Raw genomic sequence first — 17,801 nt, forward strand, 5'->3', positions numbered from 1 at the left:
AGACCAAGCATCTGAGGCTGTGTGAGCCCAGGCTGGTACTTACTTACCCATGGGCATCAGCTTCAGCACCAGTGTGGGGTAGGCATAGTTGGTGCAGCCGACATCAACACCACACTGCTTTACACACTCAGAAGGCACAACACAGGCCACCATATCTGGGGAGATATTCAGACTTGAGTTTAGTGAACGGGACTCCAGTAGGCACAGTTTGCAACCACTGGACAAAGAGGAAAGCTCATGGGTGGGAGGGAAGGCACTTGCTAGAAAATAGAGATACATTTTTGGATTTTATGTCAATGACCCAGCACCTCTTTACCCAGAATAGGGCATTGTCATTGTCTCATTTTCGTAGATCCCAATACACTGACCTGACAGGCAGGACTGTCCCTAAGATCTGACCCAGCTGTTGTTTTAGAGCATATGGAAGGAACTCATCACTCTCCAGCTTTCCATGAGGACCCAGTGCTGGGGAAGCAGCTGAGGATCCTCACTCTCTCTCCTTCCCTCCAAATCCAGTCCCTCCTCTCCCCTCTCCCAGCCCTGTAGTCTCCCACCTGCCAGTCTCCCCATCCTCTTTGTGCAACCTCTGGTGGATCTCGCAGCCTTCCTCACTACCGCATCCTGTTTTCTCAGCCATGCAACATGGAGGCTAGAAATGTGCCAGCCACGAAGGCTGGTGAGTCAGATGGGCAATCTTCACTCTTCTTCCTCTGCTCCAAATCTACTCCCCACCTCCTCAGTTGGGTAGCAGACCAACTTTCTAAGTTCTCCTCTCCCCGCCTCCTCATTTTCAGGGGACTCTACAGAGATCCTGTTGTCACACTTTGCTTTCCTCCCTCTGGTAGACCTCCTAGCCTGCCCTTCTGGCTCCTCGTTTCCATTCTCAGCCATTTCACAAAACACTGTATACGTAATAAATCAATATATCTTTTAAAAAATAGTCAAAACACTAAATGTATAGAATAAACACAGACTGTTAAAAGTTCCCAGGGAAAAAGACCAAACAACATATAAAGGCAGATCTATTAGACTAACCCCTGACTTTTCAGCTGAGACTCTAAAAGCCAAAATGGCCTGGACTAATCTTCTACAAACTATCTCTTTTTTAAAAAAAAGTTTGTTTATTTGATGTATATGATGCTCCATCTGCATGTACACCTACATGCCAGAAGAGGGCAGCAGATTTCATTATAGATGGTTGTGACCCACCATGTTGTTGCTGGGACTTGAACCTCTGAAAAGCAGCCAGTGCTCTTAACCTCTGAGTCATCTCTTCCCTCTACAAACTCTTACAGACCACAGATGCCAGTCCAATCTGCTACGCTCAGTAAAACTTTCACTCACAATAGAAGGAGAAAGAAAGACATTTCACAATAAAGCCAAATTTAAATAGTATCTTCCTACAACTCAAGCCCGACATAAGGTACCAGAGAGAAAACTTCTACCTGAAGAGGTTAAGCACACAAAAGGAATAAACACTATCAGACCAGCAAATTAGAAGAGGGGAGACGCAGCCAGCACAGCAAAGTAACAGAGCAGCAGGCACTGCTCACTGACAACTCTCACCCCCAGTGCTCACGCCGATGAACAGAATGGATTCCAATACAGCTCTATTCTTCAGCGGCATCCAAGAAATACACCATAACATCAAGGATAGACACAACCCTGGGGTAAAACGATGGAAGAAGATATTCCAAGCCAGTGGACCTAAGAAGCTGGCAGGTATAGCTGCTGTAACATCTGACAAAATAGATGTCAAAGCAAAACTGATCAGAAGAGAGGTGGAAGGAGACTACATACCAAAGAAAAACTCTGAGAGGACAGTGCAATTCTTGCCAAGTATGCATGGAACAGAAGGGCACTCAAGTTCACAAAAGAAAGACTTCGGCAGCTTAAGTCACATACTGACCGTCATGAAGTGATAATGAGTGACTTCAGTGCCCCACTCCCACCAACAGACAGGTCATCAAGACAAAAAGCTAAATAGAGAAATGCCAGAGCTAACTGATGTCATAAATCATGTGGACATAACAGATATTTACAGAACGTTTTACCAAACACAACAGAATACTCCTTTTTCTCAGGAGCTCATGGAACTTTCTGCAATATTGACCACATATTCAGACATGAAGCAAGTCTCAACAGATACAAGAGAACTGAAATAACTCGCTGCATCCTACCTGAGTGCCACAGATGAGAGCTGGGTACCAATAACAACAGGAACAACAGAAAGCTTGCAAACTCATGGATACTGAACAACTGAATTCAAACCTTTTTAGAACTGAATAAAATGAAAATACAATGACACTTATGGAATGTAGTGAAGGGGATTCCAAGAAGCAAGTTCACAGCATCAAATGTCTACATTAAATATTTAGAGAGACCGCATACTAGTAACTAAACAACACACTGGAAAGCTCTAGAACACCAAAAAGGAGATAGGAAGAATCAGAGATGAGATCAGTAAATTAGAAACAAAAACTACAAAGAATCAATGAGTTGGTTCTTTGAGAAAGTCAGTAAGATTGACAACCTCTTAGTCAAATTAAGTAAAAGGCCGAGAGAAGATGCAAATTAACAAATTCAGAGATGAAAAGGTGGATGTAACAAATACCGAGGAACTCCAGAGAACTATAAGAACATACTTAACAAACCTGTATCCCACCAAACTGGAAAATAGAAATGAGTAATTGTTTTCAATATATGGTGACTACCAAAGTTAATCAAGAGCAGATAAGCAAATTAAATAACATATATCTCCTAGTGCAATTGAAGGAATAATTAAGTTTATCAAATTAAAAAAAAGTCTAGAGCCAGATAGTTTTAGCACAGAATTCTACCAGAGCTTCAAAGAAGAACTAACACAGATACTTCTCAAACTATTCCACACAATAGAAACAGAAGGACCATTGCCCAATTCTTTTTATGAGGCCATAGTTACCATGATACCCAGTCCACATAAAGACCCAACAAAGAAAGGTGATTACAGACCTGTTTCTCCTATGAACGTACATGCAAACATTCTCAATAAGATATTTGTAAACCAAATACAGGAAGACACAAAAGTGTCATCCACCATAATAAGGCAGACTTCATGCCTGAGTCATAGGTATATATGGTTCAACACACATAAATTAAAAATTAAACCACCATTGAAATATTCTGAAAGATGGAACCACATGATCATCTCACTAGATGCAGAAAAGGCTTTTAACAAAACCCAATAGACTTTCACAATAAAAACCCCTAAAGAGGTTAGGCATACAAATGACACACCTCAACATAATAAAGGCAATTTACAGCAAGCCCATAGCCTCCATCAACTTAAATGAGAGAAACTCAAATCATTTCCACTAAAACCAGGAACAAGACAAGGTTGGGCACTCTCTCCACACAAGTCAATATCATGGCTTTAGTTTTAGATGAAGAGATAAGGCAAATTAAGGGGTTGTAAACCAGAAAGGGAGAGGTCAAAGCATCTTTACTTGCAGATGGTGTGAGAGTGTAGACATGAACCAACCCTAAAAATTCCACCAGGAACCTCACATACCAGCTAGACACTTTCAGCAAAGTAGCTGGATACAAAGTTAACTCACTAAAGTCAGTAGCCTTCCTACATACAAGTCACAAATGGACAGAGAAGAAACCAAGGAAGCAAAACCTTCTACAATAGACTCAAAATATATAAACTATCTTGGGGTAACGCTAACAAAGTGAGTGAAAGACTTGCATGATAAAAACTTCAAGATGCTGAAGAAGGAAACTGAAGAAGCTATCGGGATACAGAAGGATCTCCCATGTTCATGGGTGAGGAGGATTAACATGGTAAAACCGGCCAACCTGCCAAGAGCAACCTACAGGTCCAGTGCAATCCCCACCAGAGGACCTAATGCCGTTCTTCTGACCTCTGTGAGCACCAGGCATGCATGCGATCCACAGACATACATGTAGTTAAAGCACCCTTACTCAGAGAATAAATATTTTTTTAAAAATAAGATTTTAAAACACCCTCATAAGAATTCAAGCATAAAATGGAGATGAGGTGTGTCCATGGCTTGCCTGTGTACAGGATGCGGCTGATCATCCCTGGCATCACCATGAAGAACAAGGGCAGCAGCTTCAGGTACCCACACGCTATGCAGGCAGCCTTCACGTGGGACATGTTCTTGCCACACAGGCAGCGCTGCACGATGACCTGCAGGAAGAACACAGTATAGTCGTGAGACAACCCGAAAATTACGTCCACACTGCCTTCCAGCTTGTTGCCTAGGATCAGGCAGGTCCCACCCCACTCCTGATTCTGTCCTTGGTGACCATCTTATGATCTTGGCGTCCCCACTGCAGCTGAGCTGCGCTTTCACTAGTATCATGGTCTGACCCCTCTTGGGGATTCTGACTTTGTCGCATCGTAGCAAGCCTCTGCGCCTTCCATGGCCCTGCTGGAACCAAGGCTGCACTTTTACCAATAGTTTCTCCTAGACTCTCACACAGCTAAGCCTCAGAGGCTCCCCATGACGCCTTTGTGCCTTCAGAACCAGAACTACCTGGAAAACCATTACACATTGCTCAGTTTGGCTGCTAGTGCTCGCCACAGCCTGAATTGCCTCTGGACCACAGCTTCTGCGTTGACCTTAAGAAAAGACTCCCCGCAAGATTTCACCTCATTGATGCTGGTTGCTTCTTAGTCACAGCTGATTTCTCAGTCCCAGCCAACCAGCATCTACTTCCTAATGGAGCAAAAGTTTCATTTCAATGGTTTCTGAATTCAAAACATCTAACGGCTCTGATGGGGCCCTTGAAGGACTCTCAAACTTCCCTCTGAAGCTTCCTAGGGCAGGCCTCCACCGTCTGCCCCTCTCTCCACGGTCCTATCTTCTAATCTCCTCAGAGTCTGTGCTTATGGACCATTCTGTCTGTGCAAGAAGCCCACTGAGCTCTGAGGCCTCAGTGTGTTTTCTAGCACAGCGTTCAAATATTACCACACTCCTCCCCAAAAAGCGTGGCCAGGTCTGTCACGGCAACACTCCGTGACCCGGATTTCCGTCTTAGTTATTGTTTCTATTGCTGTGATAAAACACCATGACGGAAAGTAACTTGGGGAGAAAAGGTTGGTTTTATCTTATAGCTTATACGTCCATCACTGAAAAAGCCAGGGCAGGAAATTGGGGCAGGAACATGGCAGCAGGAGCCTAAGCAGAGGCCACGGGGGAATTCTGCTTCCTGCTCTGCTCAGCCTGCTTTCTTTCTAAATTGGACTGAGCAAAGGGTGGGACCCAAAACGGTTATTTCTCGTGAGATCTGAGGTCACATCTGCGCTTATGGTTCACAGACCATTCTTTCTGTGCAAGAGTGGTGGTGAGCAGCAAACACTTGGTGGGAGGAGCCTGCTGTGATTTCCTTCTGAGGAACATGATGCAGGGCAGGGTGTGGCACCAGGCAGCGGTTCTTCATAAGTCTTGGAAAATGGTTGGGTTTGAAAATGATGTTTGTGTGTAGAAAATAGAATTTAGTGCTTTTTTGTGAGATGAAAAGAGCAACATAAATTCTCTCTTTCTCTCCCTCTCCGTCACCCTCTCCCCTTCTCTCTTGCACGCAAGCATACACATATTGAATGCACACACACACACACACACACACACACACACACACACACACACACACACTTACTCACTTACCTGGTTTGTGCACCAGTAATACAGCGCTGTAATAATCATCCCAAACGCAGTCCCTGGCCACGGGATGTCTCCGGTGACAGCATCTCGGAAGATGTGGAAGGAGTCTGGCTGAGGCGTGTAGCACCTGGGGCTGATGGTCAGGTTGTCCCCCTCCACCACAGATGGGATGGCGCTCATGTACTTCTCTGTGAAATTTTCATAGCCTCCAACTTCAATAAATGCTGCAAAAGCATCACAAAAGTAAAACGTCTCCTGCACATCGCAGACAGCGGCTGTTTATGATTATCCACTGAAGTGGGGTCCCCTCAAACCTTCAGGGGCCTTCCCTCCTGATCCATGGCTTTCTCCACTTGTAACAGGTCAAACTTCACAAAGTTCATAACACAAATAATCATTGTACTTTTTTCTTATGATATTCTTTTTCAAAATGTTTATTATCTAACATCATGGTAAAATTAAAAATATTAAGCGGCAGGCTGCCATTGGTGTCTCACAGCCACGCAAAGGAGAAACAAGCCTGATGGTTAAGTTTGCAGAGCAATCGCAGTGGAATTAGGCACCAGGAATCTCACCTCCTCTGAGAGGAACAGAAAGCAATGGCTCTCCTTATGCGCATCAGGTTTTGTTTATATGACATAGTTATTATATAACTATGATATCTATTTAATTGTGATTATTATATATGTATATATACATATATATGCAGAATGGGAAGAGAAGAAGATGCTTAGAGGCAGCGAGTTAGTTGAGGAGGAATGGCGAGAGAGACATCGCGGGTCTGCAGTGGCTAGTCAGGAGTCAACAGCAGTTGACATGAGAAAGATGAGCCTGTCCATCAGGGCTACTGAGCTCAGATGATGCAAACATTTCTCAGCCTAGTGAGGCCTGGAGAAACTATTCTGACGTCACATCACTAAGTTCAAAACACAAAGACCAAGGAACGAGAAGAGGGTAGACATTTTGGATAACTGCGCATAATGTACACAGAGAACTGTTTCTAACACTTGTCTCCCATACAGCACTGTGCGGTGGAAAACCTTTGCTGTGCATGATGGGATTGTTTGAACTCCTGTTGTCCACGATGGGGAGGGACTAGTATTCCGTGAGCCATCTGACGTACAGCTGGGTAAAGGAACTGGATTTCATTTCATAGCCGTATGGCTAATGTATCCAGACTGTCGAGGTCGCCATACTGGCGTGTACTTGTTGTTTTCTCAGTTTTTGCTTCATATACTTCAAGCTCCGTGTGTGGATACCCGCACGCTCAGGGTTGTTTTCGTGTGGCTTATTGCACGGAACCTGGTGACTTCAGACCAGGGAGAGACATTTGTTCTCACCTTGTCCTCTTCTGCAACATTCATGGATTATCTAGGCAAAGTATCATTTTAAAATAATCTGTACAAGAAGGGTACAAATCACCATGCTGATTAAACCAACTAAAAACATAGTAGGTCCTTTACTTAGCTCACTGACAAAGAGTAGAATAGAACCTCAGAAAAGCTCTTGGCAGCTAAAACAGGGCAGGGTAGGACTTTAAAGTCAAAAGGTTACAATCACACTGCACTGGTGCATGCTGAGGCTTTTTGTTTTTGTTTTTGTTTTTGTTTTTGTTTTTACAATGTACCTTTCCATGGCAGGGAAAGAAAAGACCCCTTTTAATCTGTAAAACATCACACAAGATCCTTTTTTAGGGAGAAGCCTTTAGTCTAATCAACATTCTCTCCCGGCAGGGTTTTTCTGCACTCAGCTACAATGGCCCCTTTAATAGTTGTTACCCTATTGATAGACCTACAACAGAAATCAATGGTTTTTATGCTTTCAATCTGATCTGCCAATAGTCCTCTGAAGTTATCAACCAAGGGCTTTCATCCATTGTGAGCACAAAGGAACACAGGTTAAATCAGATAATTGTCCCAAGCAATGTGTTTAAAGGAAATAAAACTCTCTCATAGTTCCTCTTTTTTATGTAATAAAGCAAGAAAGAAGCTAGGCGAATATTTCTGTGATAGGAATGACATAAGTGACAGGCAGACGTGACCCAGGAGACTTTGAAGGAAGCACTGATGAGCAGACAGACAGACAGACACAAGAGTCCAGGCATCTGTGCACAGGGTCCTGGCTTACCAAATACCATGAGAATGAAAGATCCAACAATCATGATGACGGCCTGGAGGGTGTCTGTGTAAATCACGGATGCCAAGCCCCCTGTGGAGGAACGAAGAGGAGCCAGTGTTTTATTCCCATGCACTTACACATTTGCCCTCATAGCTGGCTTCTCCTCCAGCCCAAATGCATAAAGAAACATTTTTGTTTTGTTTTTTCCATATTGTTGTCTTTTTATTAATTTATTCAGATTGCATCTAAATTGTTATCCCATCCCTTGTATCTTCCCATTCCTCCCTACCTCCCACTTTCACCCTACTCCTCTGCCCTATGTCTGTGACCAAGGGGGACCTCCTCCCTCACTATATGGTCATAGGCGATCAAGTCTCATCTTGGTAGCCTGCTTATTCTTTCTCTAAGTGCCACCAGGCCTCCCTACCATGGGGAAGTGTTCAAATATGGGGCACCAGAATTCATGTCCCTGCTCTCCACTCAACTGTGGAGAATGTCCTGTCCATTGGCTAGATCTGTGTAGGGGTTCGATCTTTACTGCAAGTATTGTCCTTGGTTGGTGAAGTAGTTTGAGCAGAACCCCTGGGCCCAGGTCCACCCATCATGATGTTCTTCTTGTGGGTTTCTAAGACCCTCTGGATTCTTCTGTTTTCCTATTCTCCCATACTTCTCTCACCTAGAGTCCCAATAGAATGTCCTCACAACTATCCCAATCTCCTGGTAAGTGAAGACTTTCATGTGACATGCCTCTTGGGCTAGTGTCTAATTATAAGTGAGTATACACTATGTGAGTCTTTCTGCTTCTGGGTTAACTCAGTATGATCATTTCTAGTTCAATCCATTTGTCCACAAATTTCAGAGATTTCCTTGTTTTTAATAGCTGAGTAGTATTCTATAGTGTAAATGTACCACAGTTTCGTTTTTCCATTCTTCTACTGAGGGACATTTAGATTGTTTCCAGGTTCTAGCTATTATGAATAAGGCCACTATGAACATGGTTGAGCATATGTCCTTGGTGTGTGGTGGAGCATCTTCTGGGTATATTCCAAGGAGTGGAATAGCTGGGTTTTGAGGAAGCTCTATTCTCAGTATTCTGGGAAAGCACCTGATTGATTTCCAAAGTGGTTGTACAAGTTTGCACTCCCACCAGCAATGAAGGAGTGTTCCCCTTTCTTCACATCCTTTCCAGCATGTGCTGTCACTTGAGTTTTCGATCTTACCATTCTGATGGGTGTAAGATGGAATCTCAGAGTTGTTTTGATTTTCATTTCTCTGATGACTAAGGACATTGAGCATTTCTTTAAGTGTTTCTCAGCCATTCGATATTCCTCTGTTGAGAGTTCTCTGTTTAATCCTGAGCCCCATTTCTTAATTTTTTTTTAATGCAGGAAGGAAAGGCCAAGCTCCTGACTGCCAGGAGTGAGCCTATTTTCCCAGCTACCTGGGAGGTTGAGGCAAAATGATTGCAAGCCTCAAGGCCATCTTTTTTTCCTTTTTTTTTAAATTTATTTTTATGTATATGAATGTTCTATCTGCATGTGCACCTGCATGCCAGAAGAGGGCGTCAGATCACATTTTAGATGGTTGTGAGCTATCATGTGGTTGCCGGGATTTGAACTCTGCTCTTCCAGAGGTCCTGAGTTCAATGCCCTCAAGGTCATCTTAATCCCAGAATCAGGTCAAGGACAGATAGAGTAACTAGATTTTGTAACCAAAAACAAAACAAGAGAATCAAAAATCTCCTGGCTAAGTCACAAGCTTGACGTTCAGTTTTGTTTTGTTTTGTTTTGTTTTGTTTGAGATAGGGTCTTACTCTTTAGCCAAGGCCAACCTGGAGTCTCTGTGTTGGCCTTGCCTGTCTTGAACTCCTGGCAATCATTCTGCCTCAGCTTCCGTTTTCTGGGAATACAAGTGTGAGCCACCATAGCTGCCTAAATAACTGTCTCCACACCGCCATCTTTTCTATTCTTCTGTCTTTCTTTAGTTCTGCTGTTTCTCTTGCTTTGTTCTTTTTTATTCTGTTTTCTCTTCCCTTTCCCTCCCCGTTCCTCCCCTCTCTCTCCTCCTGTCTCTTCGTCTTCCCTTTCCTTCTCCTCCTACCCTTTGTCTCTTTATATCCAGGGCTTTGCTCTGTAGCCCAGGTTAGCCTTGAACTCTCAATCCTCCTGTCTCAGCTGCCTTAGCTCTGGCATTAGAGGACATGACACCACATATGGCCTTATGTTGTTTCTGTCTAATTCAAAGTGTCTCTTACAGGGTAGTTTCCCTCTTAGGCTTATTCATAAATGATAAGTAGGAGAAAGGGCAAAAGTTTACTATCACAAAAGTTTTCCTTAATAATCCCTCAACTTCCCCCATTGAGCAGTTCCCCGTGCAAAGCCATCTGGCAAAACCGTTTTCGTTCTAGTGTGGGAACATGTCGCCGTTTCCTCCACTGACCGTCTCGTTTGGTGGCTACGCTTTCTGCAGTACGGCACAGGCACGGACACATGTGCACACACATGTGTGGGATCAGCAGAGGGTGGCACAGCTCAGTGAATGGCGAGACACAGCGGACTCACCAGTGATTGTGAAAACAGCTGTGATAGCCAGAAGGATGAAGATGGCCAGGTAAAGGTCCAGCCCGAAGGCCAGCTTGATGAATATGGCGCCAGAGAAGATGTTCGCCTGGAAAGGGGACAGAGAGGGTGAGGAGGGGCGTGCACCTCAGGCCTCTGGGTTCTTTCCCCAAGGTTCACATGCCTACTCTCTTCCCGATGATCTCCTATTTGTTGAAGTAAACAACAAAAAAAAGTAGCTTAGGATGTTTATTATTAAAACCTGTAGTTTTAATAGTTTTATTGTAGTTTAATAGTTTTAAAGAAAAAGGAAAAACAAAGAAAAAAGAAACATTTCTAATAAAGAGGAATTTTAATGACACGGGATTTTCTTTTGCTAAAAGGAACCATTGAATATCTCAATAAAATAGCAGCTTGTAGATAAGTTGATTTCCCAGCTTTGTGGTTTTACTGAAGAACAGCAGCATTTTAGGCAGTGTGAACTGAAGTCCTTGGGGATTCCAGGACTCCCTGCCCACTAATGAGCCTCCATCAGATGTTATTGTGGTTGAGAACCTGAGGTCCATCTTTTATCAATCCTGGCAGGCAAGATTCTGAAAACTCTTCCATCTTAAGTTCTTATAATGATTGTTTAATATGTAGCCAGGATAGAATTGGCTATCAGGACATTAGTGTATATAAACAAACATGTCTCAGGGAACCCTCATTAGCATCAGTCCAGGCATAACCTTGTAGGCATAAGAGGACATCTGCTGCACCATCAGGCAATCACAGACACACATGGAAACCCCTGTGCACGAATTCCTTGTACCCCACCCAGCTGACCTGCATCCCACTTCTCATTTACCACCCAGAACCCCGCACTCCAAAGGCCAGCTTCCTCGAGGGAGCCTCTAACTGCCGCCCCTCTGTTGTGCACACACTCACGATCTTTGGAACCATAAAGCTATAGATGTCAGAGAGGACCTGGGAGATTAGCAAGTCCCGCCCACTCGGAGAACATGCGAACACAGTGTCTCTGGCACCAAGAAAGTTACTGTGCAGTGGACAAGGCAGACGCACGAGGACCCTGCAGGCTCTTCTGCTTCTACTAACGGTCCAGCCTCAGGGACTGCTTAAAGGAAAGGCCATTTGCAATTCCCCCTGGCAGGTACTGACACCTTCCCTGGCTGTGCTTATGTCTTCAAAAGTAGCCATGCATTAATGTAGGCGCTCTTGTCTCTTGGAGTGCGGTGGCTTCTGTTCATGTTGCTCTCAGCTCAGTAAAGGGTAAAAGTGTACGCAGGGCTGAGGGAAGCCTGCAGCATCTAGGCCAGCAGCTGGTTTACACGTGACAGTGACAGCCTAACGGGGAAAGCAACTGTTCTGTCCTCGCACTGACACCTGTGCCCGGGCTGTGAGCCCAGGTGTTTTATTGGGCACTAATATGTAAGTTTAAATGAGACACTCTTTGTTTCTTCATGTGCTGCCCAAAGTTCAAATCAGAGATGATTTCCAGGAAATTATCACTTTAGCTCCGCATTTATGATACAGTTTTACAAGGGCAGCCTTTGATAAGGCAAACTCAAGTGAGGTTAATGATACAAAGTACATCCCTTCTGGATCCAGTGTTTGACAACTAAAGTGTAAAGAAAGATGCAAGATCTGATTCCGAGAAAGAGACATAAGAAAGTGACTGTGCAGTGGGCAAGGCAGAAGCAAGAGGCACCTGTAGGGAACAGACATTATTACTACCCTGACTGACATTTGCTCTTTGGCCACACCTGCTTTTTCCCCACATAGAATGCTCTCAGGGATGGATATACATACATTCTTGTGCTTCTGATGATGCAGTGTCCGGTGCTCTAGGCATAGGCTCGGGATAGCCCCAGCATTTTCCCACCCAGGCCGGTTAAAGCATCTGGATGTTTTGACCCTGCTAGAGCGATCAGCAGTCGATGCACACCAGTCTCTGACTCTAGCAGCTGGCCCCAACAAGCCAGCTGTGGACTCTCCAAAGCCAGGAGACAGGGAACTCACCGAGATTGACAGCGCCACACAGGTGAAGAGGGAGAGGACGGAGAGATAGATCTGGAGTCTCTTCCCACCAAACCGCTTCCTGAGATACTCTGGCATGGTCGTCACCTGCAGAGAGAGACAGCGACGGGGATTCACCTCCGAGCCTAGTGCATTGAGATGATGTTTGACATTTGTAGTTGCGCACCATGTGCGACACCAGGAGGGTACAGAGGCAGGAAAGACACAGTTCGTTGGCAGAGTGATGGTTCTGGGATGAACTCAGGCACTGGAGGCAGAATGACAGTCTCTTCCAGGCTCTGCTGTTTACCACATATGTGACTGTTAGCAAATGACAGTCTCTGAATTTCCCTTTTCCTAAATTCGAAGGGAGGCACAAAAGTACAGATAAAGAACCTGCCGCATCACTCAGCGGATGACACGCAATAAGCAATTTTTATTATTTTTACTAGTAATGCTTGAGTATAGCAAAAATATTTGGCTGCCATCTGAGAGCCCTGAAGAGATGGCAGGCTACAGCACAATCCACACACGTGTTCTGGGGCAGGAGCTCTGGAACCAAGGACGCCTTCTTTCAACAGGGATATCAGGGACAGACAAAATTGCCACTGCTGGTGGCTATGCACGGGAGGGGCTCCTCATCCAGTGTAAGCTTTCAGATAACCATCCTGAAGAAAGTTCACCTGGCCACTTGGTTTTTCACTGTGCATCCTCAGAGCCACACAAGGCTCCTAAACCATGTTTCCAGAGAGCAGGGTGCCCATGTTGGATCTCACACAGATCTCCCTCCTGACCAACCTGCTCATCTATGCACGTATGTACTACAGGCACCAACACACATACGTGTACACACACACATGTGCGCACACTCACACATGTGTGCACACTCATGTGCATATATACACTTACATACATGTGTGTGCATACTCACACACATGTGTGCACATATACACTATTGATTCAGCTCCCCTGTGTCATTCTTGTTCCGTTCATGAAGGGAACATACATTCTGGCCCCCAAATTTCAAGCCTGAAATTGTTCACGCTGCCTTTACTTCTAATCTACTAACTACCACACCACAAGTAACCAAGACATGGCTTCCCTTCCTCCCTGTTCCCTTCCTTGAGCCTCACAAGGGATTGTATGAACTTTTCATCATTATTTTTGAGACATGGTCTCATGTAGCCCAGGCTAGCCTCAAATTTGATGTGTAGCCAAGGAGGATGTTGAACTCCTGGTCATTCTGCCCATGCCTCCTAAGTTCTGCAATTATAGACATGTGCTACCATTCCTAGCCAAAGCATCATGAGCGTGTGTGTGTGTGTGTGTGTGTGTGTGTGTGTGTGTGTGTGTGTGTGTGTGTGTGTGTGTAAGCCAGAGGACAGCCATGGGTGTCATGCCTAAGGAACCATCCACCTTGACTTTTTGAGAAAGGGCATCTTACCAGCCTGGAACTTGGTGATTAGGCTAGACCATCCATATAGGAAGTCCGAGGCATCTGCCATGTCTGCTTCCTCAGTACTAGATTACAAGCTCACACGACCATGCCCAGCATTTAGCACAGGTGCTGTGGATCAAACTCAAATTCTCCTGTTTGCATGGCAAGCACTTCACTATCTTCCCAGCCCCAGATTGTGTGGACTTTTGATCAAGTCCATTGTCCAACCAGATGCCCAAGTAAAACTTCATAAAATAGGAATATTGATAATGATCACTGAATCCTTGAAAGCCCTGCACCTCCCATTTCCAAGAGGATATAGAATACTTCAAATTTTATTAAATGTATTTAATTATTTTTCTATGTGCATATATATATATATATATATATATATATATATATATATATATATAGAGAGAGAGAGAGAGAGAGAGAGAGAGAGAGAGAGTATAAGTCAGAATCAACTTGCAGGGGTTGCTTCTCTCCTGCCACATGGGTCCTTGGGAGTGAACTCAGGTCAGGCTTGGAGCAAGTGCCTTTACCTACTGAGACGTCTCTCTTACCCTAGAACACCTTTTTAAAATAGAAAATCATTTTTAAAAATTTTGCCATTATACTAAGTATATATTAACTTCAGTTCACTGTATTTTTTACTTTATGTGTATGAGTGTTCACCTACTTACATGTCTGTGTACTCTATGTGTGCAGTGCCTGAGGAGGGCAGAAAAGAGTGTTGTAGTCACTGGGACTGGAGTTACAGATAGTTAAAGCCACCTTGTGGGTGTGGAGAATCAAATCTGGGCTCTCTGCAAGAGCAGCCAGTGCTCTTAACAATTGAGCCCTCTCTCTCCAGGCTCTCTATCACTGCATTCTTATCAGCACATTTTCCTTATATAAAGCGGTGCGTTCATTGTGACAGTTTTGCCCATGTGCATAGCATCCTCTGACCGTCTCCCTCTCCCGCTTTCTCTGTCCCATCACCTCTTCCATCACTGTGACAGTTTTGCCCATGTGCATAGCATCCTCTGACCGTCTCCCTCTCCTGCTTTCTCTGTCCCATCCCCTCTTCCATCACTGTGACAGTTTTGCCCATGTGCATAGCATCCTCTGACCGTCTCCCTCTCCTGCTTTCTCTGTCCCATCCCCTCTTCCATCACTGTGACAGTTTGCCCATGTGCATAGCATCCTCTGACCGTCTCCCTCTCCCGCTTTCTCTGTCCCATCCCCTCTTCCATCGCCCTCATTCCTCTTCCCAGGTAAGGATGCACATGAGACCTTCATAACTGAACCCCACTGTGCCTACGGACACACCCACTTCTCACCACTCTTCTCCCACAGAACTCGCCATTTTAGCTTTAATTTTAACTGACCTCCAAATACTTCAACAAGGAAGATTTTCAGCTTCCATATATAGATTCTATCAGCAAGTCTTTCTACCTGAAGAAGTCAACCATGTCTCCTAAGACTTACGCCAGTCACCATTTCTCTTGACACATGTCTGTGACTTCAGCTTTGCTCCCTGCTCAGGCTTACACTTATCATGGTGATCGTTAGGCAGGGCCACCACTGACTTTACCCAGTGACAAACACATTCTATATTGGGAGACCCTGTGGGCAAGCAATTTGATATTTTTCCTTCTGTATGTTATTAGCATTAGGACCAACCAGGTTTGAATATTTAACATGGAGAACAAGTAGGCTGATAACTGTGTGACAGCTGCATCACATACTCACCCCTGCCTTGATGTAGATGGGGACAAAAAACCACCCCAGAATCAGCAGCAAGAGAAACGACTGTAACAAACCAAGAGCAACATTAAGTTAAAGAGAGTTTGGCCTGTGACCTTCTGTTATGACCTCTGACCTCTGAATCTCAAGACAAACAAACAATAAACACAAATACCCAACCACTCCTCTTAGCTCCTGTCTAACAGTATTTACATAATATAATATCTGATTTTTGGCAAGCAGGAGATAAGGAGTTTAGAGTTCAGCTGGACTAAAATAAAAAGATTCTAGAACCTCTGTCAAAAGCAATGAACTTAAATTGGAGAATTAGAGACGTGTGTCAAAGCGTTGAGAAAAAAACCCTTGGAAAGGGAAGAACACCCCCAGTTCTCTTTAAGACTTGCCAAATATAGTAGAGCTGTTGATATAGCACAGAATTAAAGTGTAGATTTGATGGCATGTGCACATGGCACTAATACTCTCCCACGACTAGTGAGGCAGGTATAACCAGGAGGGTTGTCATTGTCATGTCAAATGCAGGAAGGATCTGAGCTTCATCCAGATAAAGAAATTCAACATCGAAAGCTAAAATAAATAAATAAAAAATAAAAAACTTAGATGTCTGCAACCTAATAGTGTATTCACTGGGTTATAGATCATTTTCTTCATGGCTATGGAGACAACCGTCATTGTACAGTTTATGGCATTATATTTTAAAAAATTCCACGCCACAAGATATATGTGGCCAAAGTGTGGGTATGTTCTGATATTTGTGAGGTAAAAATGGGAAAACAAAACAAAACAAAACAAAACAACCTTTAGCATTGAAACGGCAGAGGCATTTGTAAGTGGCCCAAGGTCACTTATTGAATCTGCTTATCAGATTCCTGAAAAGAGTGCTCTGATCTCCACATGAACTTGTGGTATGCATCACCTCTAACACACACCTTCAATCCAAGGGCTTTTTGTAAACAGGATTAAATAAAATTAAACCCTAGATGAAGAGGCAGTTGGAGGGACCAGCTGACAGGTCATAAACAGAAAGGAGGGACATTGAGTTGAAGGGTTTTTAAGACGGTGTGGAGAAATTTTTTTTCCTTCTGGAACGTGGGCTGAGTAGGAAGGTCAACCGGGTGCTTTCTCTGCCTCTCTGAGCTAGCAGTCTTTCACCCCGGCAGCTACCTCTTGAGTCCCTATTGGTAAAATTGAACCTTTGGGATTTTCCTTCTTTCAAACAACACTCATGAGCTGCATATGACACCCTCACCACACGCCCAGCTGTGTGCTACAGTGGTGTGCATGGAGGGAAGACATGTTCCTCATTCTGAAGAATTCGGGTCTGGTTAAGGGGTATAGCTTTCTGTAAAATGGCAATGGAACAGTTAGGAGGTCGGTCATGAAGTCCCACAGGCTTGATGCGCCATCTTTGAAAACAGTCATTCCTTACCGCACCACCATTGCCTCGTCAGAGCTCACTGGAGTTCCTACTCATCTTGGCCCAAGCATCCGTACAACCTCACGGTACGTGCCAACAACCCCTACTACTGTCTGTGATGGGTGTGCCTCCTGTGTGATCTCTCTTTCAAAAGTGGTTCCTGAGAATTGCCTACGTGCATGCTGTAGTCCAGCCAATTCCAATGCTCTCTTCCCCCTCCAACTTGTCCTGTGCTACCCACTCCTCTTTGTGTGTGGACTGCACAAAAGTGACATTGTGGGAGGAAGAACTGCCTAGGAAAAGAACAAGGCTACAAAGAGTGGACTCCTTGAGGGGAAAATAAAGACCAGAACAAAAGGAGCACATTCGACACAGACCCAGGGAACCCCGAGATAAGTTTTGTTGAAAATACAGAGACATGGATTTGACTTAAAATGAAGCAGAATTTGCTGTCACTTACGTGCGATTCAAACGCTGTAACGGCGATTCCTGAGGCTGCACCTGTGCCAGCCAGGCCCACGAAGTGGCCACTGCCAATGTTGCTGGCAAACAGAGAGGCGCCCATCTGCAAGGCAAGGGAGCAGACCAAAGCTGGGTTCAGAAGCCTGAAACAAGAGCGCTGGGAAACAGGGAGGTGTCGAGATGTTTCAGTCACTGCTTCTGGGAGCAAAAGCAGCAAGTAACTGTGCATGGACAAACGCTAGTGGTTACCAGCTCTTCTATGGTCTGTGAGCCAAGAACACTTCCTATACTGTGAATAGTTAAATTTAAATTTTTTTTTTAATCTGAAGAGTGAGATGTATAAATTTGGAACTACGTGGAATTTAAAATTCAGC

At 44.4% G+C, this 17,801-nt stretch overlaps 1 protein-coding gene across 1 annotated transcript in view; it reads right to left on the reverse strand.

Annotated features, from left to right (window-relative positions):
• The window catches only part of LOC311581113 (solute carrier family 5 member 4-like), a gene marked incomplete at its 5' end in the record, with an annotated part of 31,992 nt that overhangs the window by 12,039 nt on the left and 2,152 nt on the right, over positions 1-17,801 (reverse strand). Inside the window, 8 exons of the mRNA XM_084753136.1 lie at positions 48-155; positions 4,060-4,195; positions 5,676-5,896; positions 7,800-7,880; positions 10,352-10,457; positions 12,368-12,472; positions 15,537-15,596; positions 17,426-17,530. Of these exons, the coding sequence (XP_084609262.1) occupies positions 48-155; positions 4,060-4,195; positions 5,676-5,896; positions 7,800-7,880; positions 10,352-10,457; positions 12,368-12,472; positions 15,537-15,596; positions 17,426-17,530 (922 nt within the window). The remainder of the gene's footprint in view (positions 1-47; positions 156-4,059; positions 4,196-5,675; positions 5,897-7,799; positions 7,881-10,351; positions 10,458-12,367; positions 12,473-15,536; positions 15,597-17,425; positions 17,531-17,801) is intronic.

Source organism: Acomys minous (assembly GCF_964271855.1).
Source record: "Acomys minous genome assembly, chromosome: 13".
In the NCBI taxonomy this organism is placed as follows: Eukaryota; Metazoa; Chordata; class Mammalia; order Rodentia; family Muridae; genus Acomys; species Acomys minous.